General features: G+C 37.8%; 1 protein-coding gene across 2 annotated transcripts; it reads right to left on the bottom strand.

Annotated features, from left to right (window-relative positions):
* Window positions 1-387: 387 nt before the first annotated feature.
* On the bottom strand, window positions 388-22,783 carry LOC127633511 (transmembrane protein 180-like). 2 transcript variants are annotated; one of them, XM_052112671.1, is made up of 9 exons: window positions 22,688-22,783; window positions 16,906-17,170; window positions 8,041-8,120; window positions 6,856-7,305; window positions 5,207-5,327; window positions 5,003-5,099; window positions 4,621-4,792; window positions 2,459-2,652; window positions 388-1,904 (listed from the first exon to the last, which is right to left on the bottom strand). In XM_052112671.1, the coding sequence occupies exons 2-9, from the start codon at window positions 17,068-17,070 to the stop codon at window positions 1,669-1,671; spliced, it is 1,515 nt and encodes a 504-aa protein (XP_051968631.1). In that variant the 5' UTR covers window positions 17,071-17,170; window positions 22,688-22,783; the 3' UTR covers window positions 388-1,668. The 2 variants fall into 2 exon arrangements, with proteins under 2 accessions (XP_051968631.1, XP_051968632.1); XM_052112672.1 differs by lacking the exon at window positions 16,906-17,170 and having other exon boundaries at window positions 22,688-22,767.
* Between the last annotated feature and the right edge of the window lie 476 nt (window positions 22,784-23,259).

Here is a 23,259-nt window from a genome sequence, read left to right on the forward strand (position 1 = left end):
CAATTTATGTATAATGCAAAATAGATTAAATGGTTTAAGTAGCTTCACAGCTTTTCTTTTAAGGGATGGTTCACCCAAAAATGAAAATACTCTTATCATTTACTTACCCTCATGCCATCCCTGATGACTTTCTTGCTTCAGCAGAATGCAAACAAAGATTTTCAGAAGAATATCTCAGCTCTGTAGGTTTAAGATACAATGTATATAGATTGACAGGTTCATGTCTATATATTCTTTAACCTTTTATGAGAGTTTATCTGACTACTCTTACACAATTATGATCTGTTCTGGAGTTTGTGTAATACAAATTTGCCAATTCTGAAATACTAAATACAGTTTTTATACTGTAAGCTCAAGGACATCATATTGAGACATTACTTTCTTGAAACAATGACATTTATTTACTAGCAAAACATTTTGAACAAGGGCAAAAGCACTAAAAGAACTTGCATATCCCAAGACATAATTCACAAACACAGGAAAGTTTAATGCTTTTAAAGCTAATTTAACTTTTGCTCAGAACAAATAACCATAAAATACAGAGAAATAAGACAAAGAGTATATCTGCCCATTGTGCACCAACCAAAATACGAAAATATAAAATGCTAAAATGTGTCTTGTTGCTGCAGTATTTTTTTCCATGATTATACAAATGGAAAATGGTATCTTCAATACAAATTTATGGATGTGTGTGTGTCTGTGTAGTCTATCTATGGTATCTATTCTAAAAGTCTAGGAAATAAATTTGGCAATAAAAATGTAAATACATTTGGAAAACTCAAGTATAAAAATATTTCAGTAATTTTGAGAAGTCATTTTGCATTGAAACTCTCTTAAATCGCATCAGTCGAATTGACCACTTTGCCTCTAAAACACAAAAAAAGTGTAATTGAACATTTGGTACAAAAATAAGTTACAGTAGTTATACATGCTACACAGTCTGCACTTGTGTTCATGACGTATGAATGGTAGCCTAATATGCACATTGTCAGACAAAAAATAATAATTATTGATAGCAATGAGTAGCAAAACACATTGCATAAAAGAAAGTCATAAAACAGATAATACTGGCCACAAAACATACTACAATTTGGCCAAAAATAAATAAATAAAAAAACAACAACAATGTGTAAGTCTCGATAATGTAAAAGAAAACATCACAGAGGTCCATGCAATACCACATTGTGTATCTCTGCAATGCTGCTAAACGCTTACTGTAAAAATGCCATTTCTGAGAACACAGTGTGCCTTTTTCCATAAAGTTAAAACAAAATAAAGGACAGAAAAGCAAGTAGCCTTTCATTTAGGGATATTTGATTAGATTGGTCTTGGATTAGATTATCAACCCATCTAACTATATGTTGAAACAGACCAGGAAGTTTTGGGGCAGTACTGGTCAACATGGTCCCAAACTACTTGATTGTTTTAACTGTGCATTCATATATGGTCCCAAGTACATAATCTACATAAATACACACTGGTTAGCAAAAATAGCAAAGTAAGGCAGGTTTCCATAAGATGTGGGACCACACATTCTCTCTTAAGCGTCTCTTGCAGTATTTGGTGTCACCATTCTCCATTCTGGTTCAGTCTGTTGGTGAATGCCTAGTTTTGAGAAATGTCCAGGCTTCATCCCTCCCTCCTCTTTTCCTGCCCTCATGGAGAGTATTACATAGCCTTGACATCAATGAGGTTGCAATGTTGGGCACCCTGCCTGAGGGCCTTGATGCCTTGTAGCCTACGCCCATGCAGACTGAAGCGAGACCACGCCAGCAGCTGCAGAAGGGCGCAGGAGATGGGCACAAACACCAAGAGGTAAAAGCAACCCTGACGCAATGGCATGGGGACTGCAGGGGCTGAAATTGGTTCTGTGGCCATTGAGTTCCTTTCAAAGATGTCATATCCTGCAAAATGAGGGGAAATAATGACAATCGGACTTCCTTGCCATCAGCTTCAGATATCCACAATTCATCTACATTCTGTTCTGTATGCTGACTGACTATAATACAGCTACTGACATGACTAATCATGTAATAATTGGGTCAAACAAGTACAGCACAGCAGATGATTACACATATTCTATTTCTTGGCTCCTGAATGATAAATTACTTTTGTTTTTCTTCATTTGTAAGTCACAGATGGATTAAAAACCATCTGCTAAATAAGGGCTTTTTGATCTTTACAGACCCTACGCCCAGTGTAGGAAAAGCTAGATTTTGTTGGTTATACTTTCATGATAACTTTAAGAACATGAACATCACAACATTACATAATTCAGTTCATTAGTTAGAAATATTAAAATTAAAATTAGTCAGTAATTCAGTCAGTCTTGAATTAAGAAAAGTACATCTGTTTTAACTTCTCAACGGACCCTCTGGGGTACCTTGAGGGACCCTGATGCTAAATGATTAAATGTATATTAAAAAGTTCCAGTATTGTTTATTCACAGTACACACACCTGTGTAGACACATAGCAGCCAGGTACCAATGAGAGGGGCAAAGGTCTGACCAGGCTTTGTTACCAAGGCAACCATGCCAAAGAGCAGAGCAGAAGCTGCTTGTTGTCGGCGGTTCAACACAAAGTCCTCATCTACCAGGTCAGTAATCACCAGGTTCAGAAGTTTACAAGTGCCCTCGGTGAACACGCGATTACTATGGACAACACAATAAAATTAAAAACAATGAAAGGACAACACGGTTTAAAGTTAATTTAAATTAGGGTTGCCACCTGTCTCTTAAAATACAGCATCGAATCAATACAGGATGCGATTTGTCCTGTATTGTTTCGATGGTGCCATGCTCAAATATTTCAATATCGTTAATTTTACCTTTATATTCTTTATAAATTTAGCCTACGGTGGGTAAGGATCTGTCTGAAAAGTCCAAAAATTGTACAAAAACTGTGGAGGGTGTGGTAAGGGACCATCTGAAAATGTCAGCGAACAAATTCAAAAGTGGCAAACCTAAATTAAATCCATATTAAAAGTCTAATGTGCATTTTTCTTTTTTTCTTTTATTATGATTTACCAAGATTGTTTTTCATCAATCGAGCAGTTTAAGTCCCTTTAAGGCAAGTCATTTTAATAGGCGGCCATCTTGGCAAAGCCAATAAATAGGGCAAGACTAAAGTCTCCAAAACTGTTTGAAAAGATTACCTTGCAATAACACATTTCAAAGCAGTGATTAAAATCTGACAACATCAGTATTATAAACTTCTTTGGCTCAAACAAAAAAAAAGCCTAATTGCGCTTTTGTGTTAGAAAAAAACAAGACGCAGTGCAACGAATAAAACAGAATGAAAGTGTCACAAGTAGGTATGTACCGATACCATTTCCTTGAGAACGAGTACGAGACTTCCTTTTCATACTCGCCGATATGATACTTGTTTTTGTTTTATTTTTTTCTGAATTCCATATCAACAGTTTAAAGTGTTGTTAAGCAAATAATCATAGATGTGAGATATTGGTTAAATATTATAATACAATTATTATAGATTTATAATTATTAGTAGTAGTATTAGTAGTATTACAGTGAATATTACATACTGTAACTACAGTATACAGTAGTGAAATACTTCTGTCGTACTTCTTCCATTAAAACAGAGCTTTTATTTTGGCGGAAACTTTTATTTGTAGGGAAGCCCTTTCCGTTTCTATACATTTTTGATGGTAGCTTCTCATTTACGGAAAAGCAGAACGCTACATGACCCAGTGTGATTATTAAACTGAAAAAGGCTGCTATTTCCATAATTATATGGCAGCCTTTGTGGTTTAATAATCACACTAGGACTTAACGTGATTTTCATTTGCGTGCTGAATGTTTGCCTATTGACATTTGTACATCAAATGGAGCATATTTACGAGTATGAGTACAAGTACATGACGGGGTATCGGACCTGATTTAGATACCAGTATTGGTATCGGGACATCCCTAGTCTAGATACACATTTAAAAAAAATAAAAAATTCTTTAAAAGTTGACTCCATTGAAAAAACACTGTACTCCTGCGCGAGGCACTAAAAAAACAATGACACGTGTGGCACAACTCTCAAAGACATCCAATTAGTGTATGTTTACATACAAAAACAATTGAAAACAGCACAGAATGATATAAAACATGTTAGGTGTAAATGGGCTCTTAGGCTGGTCCAGCTAATTCACATTATAGAGTAAATACTGTAAAACATAAGATCCCTCTATGTAAAAGCCGATTGGCGCTTTTAATTGAAAGGTGGGACTTTCATTCTTAAAGCTGCCAAATTTAGTTTTTTAATTTTGTTGCGATTTGTTTTACAAGTAGTCTATCTTCTCATATTGTCTACTTTCTAACTATTCACCGTACCAATTAGCAATTTTATGTAGTCAATTTCCCATTAACAATCCTGAAGAAACACTATGCTATGTTTTCTCACAACACAGCTTTGTTCTGTTAGCATGAATTTAATTTCTCAGTGACAGGTCTTGACCCATCATAGCTTTGGCAGCAAACAAAAGCACACCTGCCCCTTTCAAACAAAGATTAATAGCCAAAAGGCACATAATGTTTGAATTTCATATCACGTCCAACCTAGAACACCTGTAGTCTGAAAGCAGAAGGGCTTGTGGGACATTAATTTCTCACCTAGCAATAAAGATGCAAAGCAGGTACACCTGGTCAGCCCCAGCTAGTAGCATGGCAATGCTGAGGCCAAGCTTCAGGAGGAAGAGCCAGCGTATAACCTGGTAGACACCCAGTCTTTGGCACAGCGTCAAGAAGTAGAGATTGTTCAGATGAGGGGCGATGTAAGAGAAGCCTGTGTTACAGGAAAATAGTTCCATTAGAAACAGAAAGAAAGACTATTGTCAGTACACATATGGGAAATCTTCATTAGTTCCAACATCTTATGAAACATCTATTGAAACCTCCAGGTTCCCACAAGCTGCACTACATAACCAGCATTGTTGATCTGCTGTGGTCATGTGAAAGATTTCTTGATCGCTTTCTTTCAATAAGTGTCTCTTACCCAGCAGGAAGGATCCAGTGGAGGCAGAAATACGGTCTGAAAGGAGGTGTTCCAAAAACAGTGGAAAGAAATTGCTGTTGAAATGACAGTGGAATACCTGCACATGGCGGGGTAGAGGTACAAATAAATAATCTGTTCTCTGATCAGATGGTTACAGATAATACTACTTTGTGTAACTTTGCCTTCTTATTTGTTCACAGTTACCTGTATAAGGTTCATTGAGACAAACCACATAAAGTTTTTGTGGCGTGACAGCTGCTTGAGATATTCCCCAAGAGTCACAGGTTTCTCAGGGGATGTAAAAGGAGCCTGACCAACACTCAGTCTAAAAGACATCATACATGTATTAATAAGTATTATAAAACAGATAGTCCAGACTGTAAATTATGATCAGAGGAGCTACTTTTGAAGCTGTTGTACAGTGGTAATAACCACACAGTTTATACTTTGATGGGTCTGTATGTTATATAGATAGATATACAGATAGATAGACAGATGTTCTATGATTTACAGTATTGCTTTGATTTATATAATTATTTTTATGGGTTACAACAAGGCTTTGTGTACGCCATGAGGCGAAGACAAATTTCCCTTTCAGGACAATAATCTGTCTTTCTGTCTGTCTTTCTTTCTTTCAAAACCATATTACTTTTCTTATGGGGAAAAGGAGATGTTGTGCAGAATGTCCGACTCAGTCCGCATTCACTTTCAATTGTATGGAAAAAAGATTCAATGAAAGTGAACAGAGACCGTGAAACATCCTGCCTAGCATCTCCTTTTACATTCCAAGGAAGCAAGCCAGCCAAATGGGATTGGAACAATATAAGAGTAGAGCTGAGCAATATGGCAATAAAAATGATGTCAATATTTTTCAGCCTATTGAAGATATCCGATATATACTGTATATTGACAATTATGTATTTGCTCTGAAATGGCTCAAAAGAACCATTGTTTCATCCAAACTACTATTGAAGACAAGTAGATTCAGTATTTTAAAGGCATTAAAAAAAAAATCATTAAGACATTTTTACCCAAAGCTCATTTAGTGAAAAACTGTAGGGAAAAATGCCTTCATTATTTTTAAAAAGATTTTTATTGAATTCCTTTAAAATACTGAATCTATGTGGCTACAAATTACTTTGCGAAAAAGACTGAATAATTTTAATTTATATACACTTTTATATTTATACATATATACAATGCTACAAGCATTATTTACCATCATATATTTTACTAAATATTTTTTGTGAATGAACGATGTATTAAAAAACTACACTTATTTTTTGGAACCCAGTTGAATATTGCATGATACTTAACTATTACTGTGGGACCCATATTATAAAGTTTACCATTATAATATAATACTTTGTTTTTATTATATTATTATTAGGATTAGATTTGTTTTATTTAAAAGTTATATATTTTTGTCTTATTTACTTCACCTTCACTTGGAGCTTTTATTTTGACACTGAAAATGCTTAATTGTATATAGCACTGCTTAATTTTATATAGTCATCAAACTCGTGATTATATTGTGATTTAAATATATCGCCCAGCCTTATGTGAGACTGAGTAAATTATGACAGAATTGACATTTTATGGTGAACTACTCCTTTAAGGAGCTGTGGCAAAAACACAGATATTGCATGTTCAAATCCTGCTCTTCTTTTAGCAATGTAGTTAACGCTAGGTTGCTTCACATGTGCTGTCTCTACAATTGGTGTACTGTAAACTACTTTGGATGAAAACAACCTGCTAAATGACAAGTAATGTTTAGCACAGATAAACAAATGTGCAAAATTTTGCATTAAACACATTGTTAAAACTTGTACATTGTAAAGTTCTTCTCTTACTCGGTCAGTGCCTGGCCCTCGTTCTTGTGTGTTTGAACTTCATTCTGAAATCGGTGGCGCAGAAGGCGTGAAATTATGGCAAACCCCAGCATTGAAAGAGATGCTAGTGTCACGCAGAAGAGCCTGAAGTAGTAAAAGTCTTCCTTGTTCCAGAAGGAGTAAGAGAGGAATACGGACAGCGAGCCCAGCGCACTGAACAGGGAACTGTGGAAATTGAGGCGTGTTCGATCGTGTGCCGACACGGCCAGGTCGGCCAGGAGGGCGTTGTGGTTGAGGTCAACCACTGTGAGGAAGCCATCGTATAGGCACAAGCAGAGGAGGAACTGCAGCCCAGGCCAGGTCCAGGCCACCCAGAAGGCCAAGAATGAGAGGGCAAAGAGAGGCCCGCTCCTGGAGAGTGCCTGCAGCCGTTTCACAACCACCTCTGGGGACGTGATCTGAGACCCAGACCTGAACAGTTACAGAGAAAACAGGTAGAATCTTTAAAGGTATAGTTCACAAAGAAAAGAAAGAATGTCATTATTTTCTAATGCTCATGTTATTCCAAACACATCTTTTTTTCTGTCGAACATATCAGGTTGCATCTGGTATAGTCGCTGTCAAGTTCCAAAAATGACAAAATGCACTATAAATGTACACTATACAACCAGTGCAAATTTTCCAAGTTTTCTGAAACCATATGATTGCTTTGTGTAAGGAAGAGACCAACATTTAAGATGTGTACTCACTGAAATACCTCAAATCTCATTCACAGCCCAATAAAACATTTAACAGATAATGTGCTCTGACATGAGGCACATATGGGGGAATCTTGACAAAAATGTGTGCAAGTCTTGAACAGATTTTACAACATCAAGTGTAGATTACTTTTTTGGTCTGTACCTATTCACTGCATGGAAAAGAGCAGCATAAACATTCTGCTTCTCTTTTTGTTTCATGCAAGAAACAAGCCATATCTATTTGGAACAACATGAGGGTGAGTACATAATGACAGAATTTTCATTTTGAGTGAACTATCCCTTTAATAATATGAAAATAAACAGACCAAGATACAGCAAGTCTTTATATACAGCAGTTTTTATTTTATAAATGAGATATTTAATCAGGATGTACTGTACATTTCCAATTCATCTGATGTTAACTTTAAACCAAACACTTAAAATTGTGCTGTGTACAAGTTCTTACTGAGAAGAGCTCAGGAATGAGCGGTCACTCAGCCAGCCAAACAGAGGATCATTCAGGCTGTTCCATATCAGGAAAACAGTCTGTGAGAAGAGAAACATGGAGAATGCTCAAACATGATTGGTCTGATATACTGAATTAAAGACATGGGAATGGCAGATGTTTTATGTAATTTCAAATAAGCTTAATAGTATTCAGCATATAGGAAAATATTCAAACAAAGCTGTGTGTGACACTATACTGTATTTTCATCTATATATATCTAATATGATGTTCTGAACTTGTCAAAGTGTAATTTTTCACATTATTAATGTCCTGACTATACATTGTGATCAGTTGAATGCCACTTTAGTGAATAAAAGCACCAATTTCTTTCCATAAGATCAATATCCGTACATTATTACAAAAATTGGCCGCCAGTGTATATACAGTGGGTACGGAAAGTATTCAGACACCCTTAAATTTTTCACTCTTTGTTATATTGCAGCCATTTGCTAAAATCATTTAAGTTCATTTTTTTTCCTCATTATTGTACACACAGCACCCCATATTGACAGAAAAACACAGAATTGTTGACATTTTTGCACATTTATTAAAAAAGAAAAACTGAAATATCACATGGTCCTAAGTATTCAGACCCTTTGTTCAGTATTTAGTAGAAGCACCCTTTTGATCTAATGCAGCCATGAGTCTTTTTGGGAAAGATGCAACAAGTTTTTCACATCTGGATTTGGGTATCCTCTGCCATTCCTCCTTGCAGATCCTCTCCAGTTCTGTCAGGTTGGATGGTAAACGTTGGTGGACAGCCATTTTCAGGTCTCTCCAGAGATGCTCAATTGGGTTTAAGTCAGGGCTCTGGCTGGGCCATTCAAGAACAGTCACGGAGTTGTTGTGAAGCCACTCCTTCCTAATTTTAGCGGTGTGCTTAGGGTCATTGTCTTGTTGGAAGGTGAACCTTCGGCCCAGTCTGAGGTCCAGAGCACTCTGGAGAAGGTTATCGTCCAGGATATCCCTGTACTTGGCCGCATTCATCTTTCCCTCGATTGCAACCAGTCGTCCTGTCCCTGCAGCTGAAAAACACCCCCACAGCATGATGCTGCCACCACCATGCTTCACTGTTGAGACTGTATTGGACAGGTGATGAACAGTGCCTGGTTTTCGCCACACATACCGCTTAGAATTAAGGCCAAAAAGTTCTATCTTGGTCTCATCAGACCAGAGAATCTTATTTATCACCATCTTGGAGTCCTTCAGGTGTTTTTTAGCAAACTCCATGCAGGCTTTCATGTGTCTTGCACTGAGGAGAGGCTTCCGTCGGGCCACTCTGCCATAAAGCCCCGACTGGTGGATGGCTGCAGTGATGGTTGACTTACTACAACTTTCTCCCATCTCTCGACTGCATCTCTGGAGCTCAGCCACAGTGATCTTTGGGTTCTTCTTTACCTCTCTCACCAAGGCTCTTCTCCCCCGATTGCTCAGTTTGGCCGGACGGCCAGCTCTAGGAAGGGTTCTGGTCGTCCCAAACGTCTTCCATTTAAGGATTATGGAGGCCACTGTGCTCTTATGAACCTTAAGGGCAGCAGAAATGTTTTTGTAACCTTGGCCAGATCTGTGCCTTGCCACAACTCTGTCTCTGAGCTCTTCAGGCAGTTCCTTTGACCTCATGATTCTCATTTGCCCTGACATGCACTGTGAGCTGTAAGGTCTTATATAGACAGGTGTGTGACTTTCCTAATCAAGTCCAATCAGTATAATCAAACACAGCTGGACTCAACTGAAGGTGTAGAACCATCTCAAGGATGATCAGAAGAAATGGACAGCACCTGAGTTAAATATATGAGTGTCACAGCAAAGGGTCTGAATACTTAGGACCATGTGATATTTCAGTTTTTCTTTTTTAATAAATGTGCAAAAATGTCAACAATTCTGTGTTTTTCTGTCAATATGGGGTGCTGTGTGTACAATAATGAGGGAAAGAAATGAACTTAAATGATTTTAGCAAATGGCTGCAATATAACAAAGAGTGAAAAATGTAAGGGGGTCTGAATACTACCCGTACCCACTATATATATATATATATATATATATATATATATATATATATATATATATATATATATAAAAAAATAATATGATGTTCTGAACTTGTCAAAGTGTAATTTTTCACGTTATTAATGTCCTGACTATACATTGTGATCAGTTGAATGCCACTTTAGTGAATAAAAGCACCAATTTCTTTCCATAAGATCAAAATCCGTATATTATTACAAAAATTGGCCGCCAGTGTGTGTGTATATATATATATATATATATACAGTGAGGAAAATAAGTATTTGAACACCCTGCTATTTTGCAAGTTCTCCCACTTAGAAATCATGGAGGGGTCTGAAATTGTCATCGTAGGTGCATGTCCACTGTGAGAGACATAATCTAAAAAAAAATCCAGAAATCACAATGTATGATTTTTTTACTATTTATTTGTATGATACAGCTGCAAATAAGTATTTGAACACCTGAGAAAATCAATGTTAATATTTGGTACAGTAGCCTTTGTTTGCAATTACAGAGGTCAAACGTTTCCTGTAGTTTTTCACCAGGTTTGCACACACTGCAGGAGGGATTTTGGCCCACTCCTCCGCACAGATCTTCTCTAGATCAGTCAGGTTTCTGGGCTGTTGCTGAGAAACATGGAGTTTGAGCTCCCTCCAAAGATTCTCTATTGGGTTTAGGTCTGGAGACTGGCTAGGCCACGCCAGAACCTTGATATGCTTCTTACAGAGCCACTCCTTGGTTATCCTGGCTGTGTGCTTCGGGTCATTGTCATGTTAGAAGACCCAGCCTCGACCCATCTTCAATGCTCTAACTGAGGGAAGGAGGTTGTTCCCCAAAATCTCGCAATACATGGCCCGGTCATCCTCTCCTTAATACAGTGCAGTCGCCCTGTCCCATGTGCAGAAAAACACCCCCAAAGCATGATGCTACCACCCCCATGCTTCACAGTAGGGATGGTGTTCTTGGGATGGTACTCATCATTCTTCTTCCTCCAAACCCGGTTAGTGGAATTATGACCAAAAAGTTCCATTTTGGTCTCATCTGACCACATGACTTTCTCCCATGACTCCTCTGGATCATCCAAATGGTCATTGGCAAACTTAAGATGGGCCTTGACATGTGCTGGTTTAAGCAGGGGAACCTTCCGTGCCATGCATGATTTCAAACCATGACGTCTTAGTGTATTACCAACAGTAACCTTGGAAACGGTGGTCCCAGCTCTTTTCAGGTCATTGACCAGCTCCTCCCGTGTAGTTCTGGGCTGATTTCTCACCTTTCTTAGGATCATTGAGACCCCACGAGGTGAGATCTTGCATGGAGCCCCAGTCCGAGGGAGATTGACAGTCATGTTTAGCTTCTTCCATTTTCTAATGATTGCTCCAACAGTGGACCTTTTTTCACCAAGCTGCTTGGCAATTTCCCGTAGCCCTTTCCAGCCTTGTGGAGGTGTACAATTTTGTCTCTAGTGTCTTTGGACAGCTCTTTGGTCTTGGCCATGTTAGTAGTTGGATTCTTACTGATTGTATGGGGTGGACAGGTGTCTTTATGCAGCTAACGACCTCAAACAGGTGCATCTAATTTAGGATAATAAATGGAGTGGAGGTGGACATTTTAAAGGCAGACTAACAGGTCAATGAGGGTCAGAATTCTAGCTGATAGACAGGTGTTCAAATACTTATTTGCAGCTGTATCATACAAATAAATAGTTAAAAAAATCATACATTGTGATTTCTGGATTTTTTTTTTTAGATTATGTCTCTCACAGTGGACATGCACCTACGATGACAATTTCAGACCCCTCCATGATTTCCAAGTGGGAGAACTTGCAAAATAGCAGGGTGTTCAAATACTTATTTTCCTCAATGTATATATATATATATATATATATACACTCACCTAAAGGATCATTAGGAACACCATACTAATACTGTGTTTGACCCCCTTTCGCCTTCAGAACTGCCTTAATTCTACGTGGCATTGATACAACAAGGTGCTGAAAGCATTCTTTAGAAATGTTAGCCCATATTGATAGGATAGCATCTTGCAGTTGATGGAGATTTGTGGGATGCACATCCAGGGCACGAAGCTCCCGTTCCAGCACATCCCAAAGATGCTCTATTGGGTTGAGATCTGGTGACTGCGGGGGTCATTTTAGTACAGTGAACTCATTGTCATGTTCAAGAAACCAATTTGAAATGATTCGAGCTTTGTGACATGGTGCATTATCCTGCTGGAAGTAGCCATCAGAGGATGGGTACATGGTGGCCATAAAGGGATGGACATGGTCAGAAACAATGCTCATGTAAGCCGTGGCATTTAAACGATGCCCAATTGGCACTAAGGGGCCTAAAGTGTGCCAAGAAAACATCCCCCACACCATTACACCACCACCAGCAGCCTGCACAGTGGTAACAAGGCATGATGGATCCATGTTCTCATTCTGTTTACGCCAAATTCTGACTCTTACCATCTGAATGTCTCAACAGAAATCGAGACTCATCAGACCAGGCAACATTTTTCCAGTCTTCAACTGTCCAATTTTGGTGAGCTCTTGCAAATTGTAGCCTCTTTTTCCTATTTGTAGTGGAGATGAGTGGTACCCGGTGGGGTCTTCTGCTGTTGTAGCCCATCCGCCTCAAGGTTGTGCGTGTTGTGGCTTCACAAATGCTTTGCTGCATACCTCGGTTGTAACGAGTGATTATTTCAGGCAAAGTTGCTCTTCTATCAGCTTGAATCAGTCGGCCCATTCTCCTCTGACCTCTAACATCAACAAGGCATTTTCTCCCACAGGACTGCCGCATACTGGATGTTTTTCCCTTTTCACACCATTCTTTGTAAACCCTAGAAATGGTTGTGCGTGAAAATCCCAGTAACTGAGCAGATTGTGAAATACTCAGTCTGGCCCGTCTGGCACCAACAACCATGCCACGCTCAAAATGGCTTAAATCACCTTTCTTTCCCATTCTGACATTCAGTTTGGAGTTCAGGAGATTGTCTTGACCAGGACCACACCCCTAAATGCATTGAAGCAACTGCCATGTGATTGGTTGATTAGATAATTGCATTAATGAGAAATTGAACAGGTGTTCCTAATAATCCTTTAGGTGAGTGTATATATATACATACAATGATCTGTTGTCCAATGTCGGTGTTTCTTTGCCCACTTTAACCTTTTCTTTTTGTTTTTCTTTGCAATACTTCCCATAAGGCCTGCACACCTTAGTCTTCTCTTGTGAAATGTGAGGCATCTATTTCTCAAACTAGAGTCTCTAATATACGTATCATCTTGTTTTGTTGTACATCTGGCCTTCCACATATCTTTCTGTCCTTGTTAGAGCCAGTTGTCCTTCATCTTTGAAGTCTGTAGTGTACACCTTTTATGAAATACAAATTCCAGTTTCAAGCATTGTATAGCCTTCATTCATCAAAGGTAGATTTTTATTCACAGGTATGAATCCTTGCAATTATCAGTTTTTATTAAAAATAACTATCCAGTGTAAAATGCCTCCAAATGTATATAAAGCGTTCTTAGATTTAAATGCAGATGAAAGGATGATTCGCTTTTGAAGCGTCAAGCATCCCCTGCAGAATAAAACACCCAAGACAGTCTGTGGCTGACAAGTACAATTTCCGTCTGTATGTCTGTAACCCACACAAAACTTTTGTATGAATTTAGAAAACATGAAATACATCACATGTATGAGTCATATGTGGAGTCAGTGAAGTCTCCACATATGACTCAGATGTTTTTCATGTTGAGGAAAGCATTTCAGATGAGCTGGTAAGAATTTGTATTTTCTGAACGGGTAAATGTTTTTTTGAAACATGAACCCTAATGCTTTTTCTGAATGTTTGATATGATACAGTATATAAATATTTAAAAGTATGCATTGAATTAGGGATGACAGGATTATACAGTTTTACTATAAACCGCGATTAAAAATATCACGGTTAATTTAATTATACGAATTTAGAATCCATGGGTAAAAACGGTGAAATGTTTTATTTACACGTGGCAAAAATATTATATATAATGTATAAATATATAATATAAAAGAGTTTTCGTAAGATTTTAAATGGGAAAACTGGGTGGGAACTGGAGCTGTTGATATGTTACGGACGGTGGCCGCATGGTGCTTTCATGGCTAGGTGTCACGTCACGGACAGGATGCTCCACTAGTCGTCCAACAACAAAATAGTAGGCCTACGTTTAATATTTTGAGCTGTGGTGATTTTAAAATGATGAATACAATATGCCACTTTTTGTAATGTTTAAGCATGCTGACAGCACTATCAGCGAGTAAACTTTGAAAAGTTGCGTCTCAAATCGTCCTCATTATTTAAAGCATTGCTATACATTCTGTAATTCATTATCATTCATAGTCCAAAGGTTTATTTGTAAGGTGTTATGGACCATATTTAGAGTGTGTTGCTGATTCTTTATGTTGGGATGTCTGACAGAACAACAGATTGCTTTAATAAAATGATGCAGAGGAAAAAACTGTTGAATGCCGTGAACTACATGTTGCGCACCCACAATAATCATTTACGCACTTTTGAAGCACTCTGGTTACATTAGCACATCACTGAGTTTGGGATGCGCATAAGCGGTGTTGTGCCCTAGATTGGAGCGTCTCGTCTTTTATTACATTCTTTGTGTGTGTGTGTGTGTATTTATCAGTTTTCTTATTATAGGGCTTCCCTTAGCGTCCACATATCCCCCAGAAATACGTCCACTTAGACATTTAGACAAATGTTATATGTGAAGCATTTTTTTGCCTCAGTACTGCTCCATTTAGGTTTCTCATGAGCTCTGTAGGTCCATACAATGCAAGTAAATGGTGACCAGAACTGAGATTGTCCAAAATTGACATTAAAGAGGCAAAAAAGTAACAAAAAGCATTTTCTTTGCACCAAGTGTAAAGTGAGACAGGTGCAAATAGTGACAGGTACTCTTACACCCGTTTAAATACTAACATACAGTATAGTGGCATCACTGCAGCATTTTAATTATTTGGAGTCGCATAGACACCAAACACCAATCCCTATCCTTCCTTACAAAAATAAACCATGGTTTTACTACAATAACGTCTCGGTTACATATGTAACCTCGGTTCCCTGAGACGAAGGGAACGAGACATTGCGTTACTAACTTAAAATAGGTTGTGTATGAAGGCACTCCCCATATGCGTTAGTAACGCAATGTCAAGTGGACTTAAGTCGTAAGGGAACCATAGTATCACCATGGTATTTTTCTAGTAAAATCATAGTAACTAAACATGGTTACTATTAACTACTATTACCAACAAGTTACTGTAGTAACACCATGGTTAGTACATCAGAACTATATAGTTTCCACAAAAACACAAGGTTACTACAATATTACTACAGTAAAACAATGGTTAATTTTATCCAGATCAAATCTCAACACCCCAACCTTCACTGTGACCCAATCACTGCAAGGAATCTCTTTTTTTTATTACTATAAGTGGTATTATAGGAAATATTAAGAGTAGAGACATGGGAAAAAGTATGACAAAGGGTGGGATTCGAACCCAGACCTCCAGCATAACAACACATACACATAACGTTGTTACACCCAGAGCTACTACTGCTAACTACTAACAAGATGGGCTATTTGCACTTAGTGTAAATAGACACTCCATAAAAGTAATCCATACAACTCCAGTGTTTAAATCCATGTCTTCAGAATTTATATAGTATTATAGGTGTGGGTGAAAAACAGATAAATATTTAAGTCCTTTTTTACTATCAATATCCACCTTTGACTAGCCCCAACCAGTAGGTGGCTGAATGTGAAAGTTAAAAGAATTAGTTAAAAATTGACTTAAATATTGATCTGTTTCTCACATCTAACATATTGCTTCTGAAGACATGGATTTAACCACTGGAGTCTTAAGGATTACATTTATTCTGGCTTTTGAGCCTTCAAAGTTCACCATTCGCTTGCATTGTGAGGACCAACAAAGCGGAAACATTCTTTTAAATATCTTCATTTGTGTTCTACAAAAGAAAGTCATTCACATCTGGGACAGCCTGAGGGTGAGTTGATGATGAGAGAATTTTCATTTTTGGGTGACTGTGGCAACGGGGGCGTGGTCAAGTGACCCTCCGGAGAGATCGTTTACGGGTATGTCCATCATGTCGTGTGTGTGTGTTTTTGTATTTTGTTTAAGTTTATCATTAAAATATTATTTATATTGCCAAGCCGGATCTCTGATACACCGTCGCATGGTCCTCGATCACTCCTCCAACAACACCCCTCTCAGGCGGACAACAGCCGCTCCTCCCCGGGCAGACCGGAGTCAGACCCATGACCCCCGGTGGCCCCTCCGCGTTCCCGGCGACTCGTGGGGACACTCCTCCGCCCCTGGCAGCAGCCCTACCGCTCCAGGCAGTCGGGGAGTCCAGTCCCCACTCACCTCGCGGATGGTGGCTGTTCACCGCGTCCGGGCGGTCGGCTACTCCATCCCCCAGCGGATGGCAGTGGCGCTCCCCTGGGTGGATGGCAGTGTCGAGGACTCCGCGACGGGCATCCCTCCTCGTTCCCGGATTTCGGCACTAGTGTAAAGCAGTTCAATGGAAAGGAGGCCGCGAGAACCGGCTTGGCAATTTACATAATATTTTAATGAGGAACTTAAACAAAAGACAAAAACACACACACACATGACGGACATACCCGTAAACGATCTCTCTCTCCGGACGGGCACTTGACCACACCCCCGCTGCCACAGAGACCTATCCCTTTACTATGAAAAATCTTCAACTTGTAAATTAAATTATAGATGAACCCACCTCTCCCACCCAGAACGACAACTTGTCGATCTTGTAAACAGATACAAAGGTCTCCACATAATACAGCAAGAAGATATTGTGGAGAATGGAGACGAAAAGAGACAGGGAGCCATAGAGCACAGCTGTAGATATGCCCTGGCAGTGGCCCCATAGCCTTCTTCCCATCCTTTGCTACTTCTCTTGCTTTCTGTCCACTTTTCCTGCCCACACTGAGCTGTATACGTCCTCCAGTCAGGACAGGGTGGGGTCATCGCTTTATCCACCCCTGCACATAGACAGACACCAAAACAAAACAACCAAGCACTTGTAAAAACGAGTAAAATACTAGTAAAATATGAGGCTAGATAATGTCTGTCGGCTGTTTTTAGTTTGGATATTGACATAAACTGAGAAGGGTAATTGGAAAGTGGCCAAACCAATGAAAAAACTAAGCATCTGTACTACATTATCAAGCAGCATTGGCTTCCATTTGATGATGTAGCACTTTGCTTGATATGAATCTGGAAAAACAGGCTCTCACCATAATGTGAAAAAGCAAACCTCTCTCAGAGCTATTTTTACAAAATAATAAGAATGTGGGGAAAAGCTGGGGAAAAAACAACACAGACATCATAGGAACATGTATAATCACAGCTTTTACAGTGTAAAAGCAAATTGTGGCTATTTTGCTTGAAATTATTCAATCATTTTTTTTATATGCTTCAAAAACATGTCTCATTCTGTCCCCAAGTCAAAAAATACATGGGCTATTTTGAACACACACCGAACGCCACAGTGAAAAGTTCACTAATCTCCACAAAACAAATCTGGCCTCCAATTTGTTTCCACGGTGAGTGTTATGGGGAGTTTGCAAAGAAGGCAACCTATTCTCCCTTTTCTATATTCATAATAAAAAAAAAAACAGCCACGCCTTTTTTCCCCAGTCTGGACAGTGTCAAGCAAGTGCAACCCGTGTTAGTTCTTCGATGGTTTTAGGTCACACCTCCACATTGTGATGCCTGTAAACCCTAAAACCATTTCAAGCAGGTATAACACAATAACCTTTGAGATTTGCAATTACACATGAACATTATATTTTAATGACCTTGATGCTCTCTTCCCAAAATCAAAGATGAAAATAACACTGATTAGTAATGTTTCCATCCAACTTGCGGAATAAATTTATGCAAAATGCCACAACATCACAAAAACAATGTGTGAATAAAGCCACGTTTCCATCCCATGTGTTCAAAAGAACAATATAGTCAATCCCAGGTCATTTGCAGCCACAATGACTCTTTTATTAAAAAAATTCTGGCGGTTTAGAACACACTCTTGTCTCCTGTCTGGAAGCAGCAACGTGTCAATCAGTTCTGGTGGCACTATGAGTGTGTGTTCCTTCATCCTTGCGATTTTATTGTGTGGATCTTTAAGATGTTTGTCAAAAGTGTCAATAAACCCGCTCTTCGGCACAGATCAACTTTATATAAAAATTATTTGCTCTGCAAACTCTGCAGGCTTTGGATTTTCAGGACACTGTTATTTCAGGATGACCAGATCAGAACACTTCAGATGGGATGATTGGTCCGCTGGTTAGTCCAGTTATGAACAAATTATCCATTCACATTACTATTTTGATGCACTTCTTGTATTCCTAATAAATTCAGTGGGAGTTTCCATCATAGTTTATGAGCATTTATTCTTACAGTATAAAAAATGTATACACCTCAAGTGAGTGTACATTTTTTCATGCATATTTTGGAGATTTTATTTGCATCTTTGTGTTTTCATCCAGCAGTTTTTATGCAATCTCCCAAAATGTTTTAATGGAACATGTTTTAATTAATGGAAACCCAGCTACTGTTATTCAGGATAGAGACTTCTCAGGGGTCCGATGATAGATGTAACCTAAGAAAAATCAGCATAGGTCCAGGCTTGCATCTGCTACCAAACACTGAACATTAACCGAATAGTAGGGTGGAGCAGATTTTAACATGCCAGAGTCATGTGAATATCCTTGCACGCAGTATAACCTTTCTCAAACTGCTTTTCAGTTGCAGCATTTGACATCAATGATACCTTTGAAAACATTCCCCCAAAATCACCCTCCGTTTTCAAAGCTCAAACTTGTCACATAGGATTCTTGGACAAAAGGAAATAAAAAATGTTTCTGGCTGCTGGTAGCACACATTCAGCTCATACATTAAAAGCTATCACAAGTTCTGAACTTAACTTGTTTGAAACCACTCATTACTGAAATACTGTTACACAGCTAATGCAACATTAAAAAAAACCTTACCCTCTGCATTCTTTGAGAGAACAATGGAGTACAGTTCTGGGCAGATAAAATAACTTTAAACATGCAAGTGAACTTGTTACTCCCAGTGCGATTTCAATTCGATCCAAGCAGTGAAGCAAAACGCTCTTCACTGGATCACATAACAAACAGTGATTCTCATCTCATCTAGAGAGAGGACAGGTGGCTGCTTCCTAGATAATACGATTAAGCAATCTTTGATCCAACAAGAGATCAAGTGCCACAGAGCAAAAGAACAACATTTCTTGGCAATGCCAGGTTGGTGACAGGTTGACCAGTGTCTGTTATCCAGAGCAACAGGATGAATGGGAACTATTCTCACATACAGACTCAAGTGCCTTTAATTTCACTGAACCATTAAACAGCAAATACTCACAACCTTATTACACAAATTCTTCAATACTTACACTGTAAAACCAGGAGATCAGAGACAGTTTACATGGAACCTTTTTGTTTCAGAATTAATGTGTGTATTCACTCAGCACAACAATGTTAAAGTAACGTTCCAAGTTCAGTAAATTAAATTCAACCGACAGCATTTGGGGCATAATGTTTATTACCACAAAATGATTTTGACTCGTCCCTCATGGTGACACAATGGAAGTGAATGGGACCAGTCCATTAATGTTAAATTACAAACTGTTTCAAAACTGTAGCCACAAAACATAAACAGTATACATGTTAAAGAAATAGTTCACCCAAAAATGAAAAATTATTCACTTACCCTGATTCCATCCCAGATATGTATGACTGTCTTTCTTCAGCAGAACACAAATAAAGAATTTTTTGTATAATATAGAGCTCTGTCAGGTCCTTATAATGCAAGTAAATGGGTGCCAGCACTTTGACGGTCCAAAAGTCACATTTAGGCAGCATAAAAGTAATCCACATGACAATTAATGTCTTCTGAAGCAAACCATTTGGTTTACGCAAGAAACAATTAGATAATTAAAATTATTTTTACTTTAAATCGACGCTTCCGTCCATGTTGTTTGAAATGGACGAACTCTCACGTGATGTTCGTTCTTCTGTTGTAAATAAGTGTTGCTTCCGAATTCTCGTGTGAACTTGCCGACGCGCTTATGTCACGTGACAGCTATGTGATGCGTCAACTGTTGGCAGGAAGCAATTTTAAAAGTTAATGACATATTAATTATATATTCACGTTTTACACAAACAAATTGATAGCTTCAGACATTAATTTATCAACTGGAATTGTAAGGATTACTTTTATTCTGCCTAAATATGACTTTTGGACCATCAAAGTGCTGGCACCCGTTTTCTTGCATTATAAGGACCTGACAGAGCTCTATATTATACAAAAAATTATTTATTTGTGTTCTGCTGAATAAAGACAGTCATAGTCAAAATAATGGCTATAACTATACACTGATAAGGTTAATAAGCAACTGTATCACACTAAAATCATGTTATCCAGTAGGGCTATATTGTTTACTTCTTGCAGATATACTTTTGAAATTGTGTGTATTTTAAGGATTATGGACTGGTCTTACTGCACAAAACAAATTATGTAAAGATGCAGGCATTTCTATTGAATAACTAAATTCCATCAGATTTAATTTAGTAATCTTTAATAGAAACATTTTTTCTAATATTTGTAATTCTCTTCATTTACTTCTGATAAAGTTGCACTCACAGTAACACAGTAACTTTTTGTTCATGTCATATTGGACTTACAGTGACACCTAGTGGTGTGGATGCAGCATAATTTAAAATCAATAGTTTTCAGTTACAGATGCCATAATAGGAATTCATTATAACCAATTAGCCATGATAACAGTTTTTCTCAATTGCTTTGGCTTAATTCTCGAATGAGAATAATTATGTTCAAAACAATGTTCAAATATCTGAACAAATAGTTCTTGTTCACACCAGATTTGAATTTCTTATTCATTTAAGCAAATTGCATGTGTTTTGGCACATGTGCAAAAAGTAAGAACAATTGTCTACAATTTGCACAATAACTTGAATTTGATATCTAAAAAGCTCAGTGTGATACACAATAGCATTCAGCTAGACAAAACTGACATACTTGTAAGTACAGTCAATGCAATTTGTATATAACAAACATTTCCAGGGTTGACTGCCATGGTGAAAAAACTTCTAAACATTTTGATCAGTACGGCTCACACGATGACAAAAAACCTTTCATTTTGGTGGCATTGGCCAATTTAGTGTCACAATAACTATATTTTGAAGCATGAATGAAATGTTTTGGGTGAGTTACATTTTGCAGACAAGCAATAGAGTTGTGATGTCCCATAAAACAGTTGTGACAATTGCACTTACAGTTTAGAGAATGTTAAGACTGTTTAAAAAAAAATGAGCCAAAGTGATTGAGAAAAACTGTAATCAAATCCGAGAGTGAAACTGTCCAAAAACAAGACGGTTACTGAGATTAACAAGTAGTATTCATCTGGTCATGTGATTCTAAAATGGCAGCCCCCATGAGGGGGTCCCTGCCCCATGTAATATAATAAAGCTTTTATAAGGTTACTACTATGACTATGAGTCCTCATCTCAAGTGAGTGGTCATGATTTTATAAATATGTTTCAAAATTAAAATTCCTTTCTTTAGCAGTAAATCTTTTGCATCTTTAAACATTGCACAATTCATTTTGATGGAATTTTGTAATGAAATTGAAATGCATAAATCTTAAAAATAGGCTAATATAAATATATACATACACACACACAAGTAACCTCGATGTTTGCATTTTTATTTTTAGCTTAATTTGGATTGTACCTGAAATATTCCTTTAATTTCAGGTCCCAAGTTTGAGTGACCATCAAAGGTCTACCCCTGTACTTCTAGTAATGAGAGCCCATGATCTGTTGTAAAACTGTTGTAAAATCTGATATCAGTCCTCTTGACACCTGTAACTAAACATTAAATACGTCTGATAAATACAGCTAATTCCGAATCAAAACATTGAGCAATTGAAAGGGGAAATGAAAAAGATGGATTTCTTTAACAGGATGATTAATTCTTTATTATAAAATGTACTATTTGTAAAACTCCACGAACACGTTCCATATACTGATTATGACCATTTCGAATTTTCCGCCAAAACCTGATACATTGTTACACTCTCACTGATAATGATACAATGTTTCAATATTGTGTCCGTGCTAGCCTGTTACATTGTCAATTAATTACTATGAGTAAATTCGCTAATGTTAAGATAAGTGTTTGAATTTGACCGTAGAATTGTAGTAGCTAAATAAAAACGCCAATACCTCATCAAACTATGAGTTTGATCTGCGATCTGACACTTTAAATCTTAAACAACCCTGTAAGCTTCTAATCCTTGCTAGCAGGCTATCCGCTTTCATATCAAGCAGTGCGACGTGGACCAAGACACAGACCCACAGACAGACACTAACCAGCTGACATTTACGCAAGAAAGTCAATACAATCAGACGATCGTGCGGTTTTAGATATTTAGGACAGAAAACACCTACCATGAGGAGCTAATTATCAGTCTACAGGCACCTGATGATTAAACACAGCCGCTATAAACGTTTCTAGGTTTCACTATTGTATCGAATCATGTCATGTGTTAGACGAGAAAGCCCTTGACGTCATGAATCTTCCCTCCTCCTCCTCCGCCCCCTCCCCATCACACCATCACCAGCAGTACACATACCCGCAAACTTGGCAACCGTGAAAGAACCATTATTATTAATTTCTAAAATCATTCTGGAGCTATTGTAAATCCTTAAAATATGTAAATAATTTAAAAAAATAAAAATAAAGTTAATTGAAGAATTTTATTTAAAAAAAATGTTTTACACACACACAAATATATATATGTAATTTTTTAATTTGTATTCCATATAAATAATCCTTTAGCATGTATTACAGGCTCTTAAGTATTTATTAACACTGTTAAAAAAAAATTTAAACACACACACAAGATAATGGAACAACAAAACTGGAAAAGATAACTTGTGAAAATATTGAACGTTGTTTTGTTGAACAGAAAGTGTAATTAATGAAATGCTTACTTTTAATATGATATAACACATGTGAC

The sequence above is a fragment of the Xyrauchen texanus genome, chromosome 40 (genome assembly GCF_025860055.1).
Source record: "Xyrauchen texanus isolate HMW12.3.18 chromosome 40, RBS_HiC_50CHRs, whole genome shotgun sequence".
NCBI lineage: Eukaryota > Metazoa > Chordata > Actinopteri > Cypriniformes > Catostomidae > Xyrauchen > Xyrauchen texanus.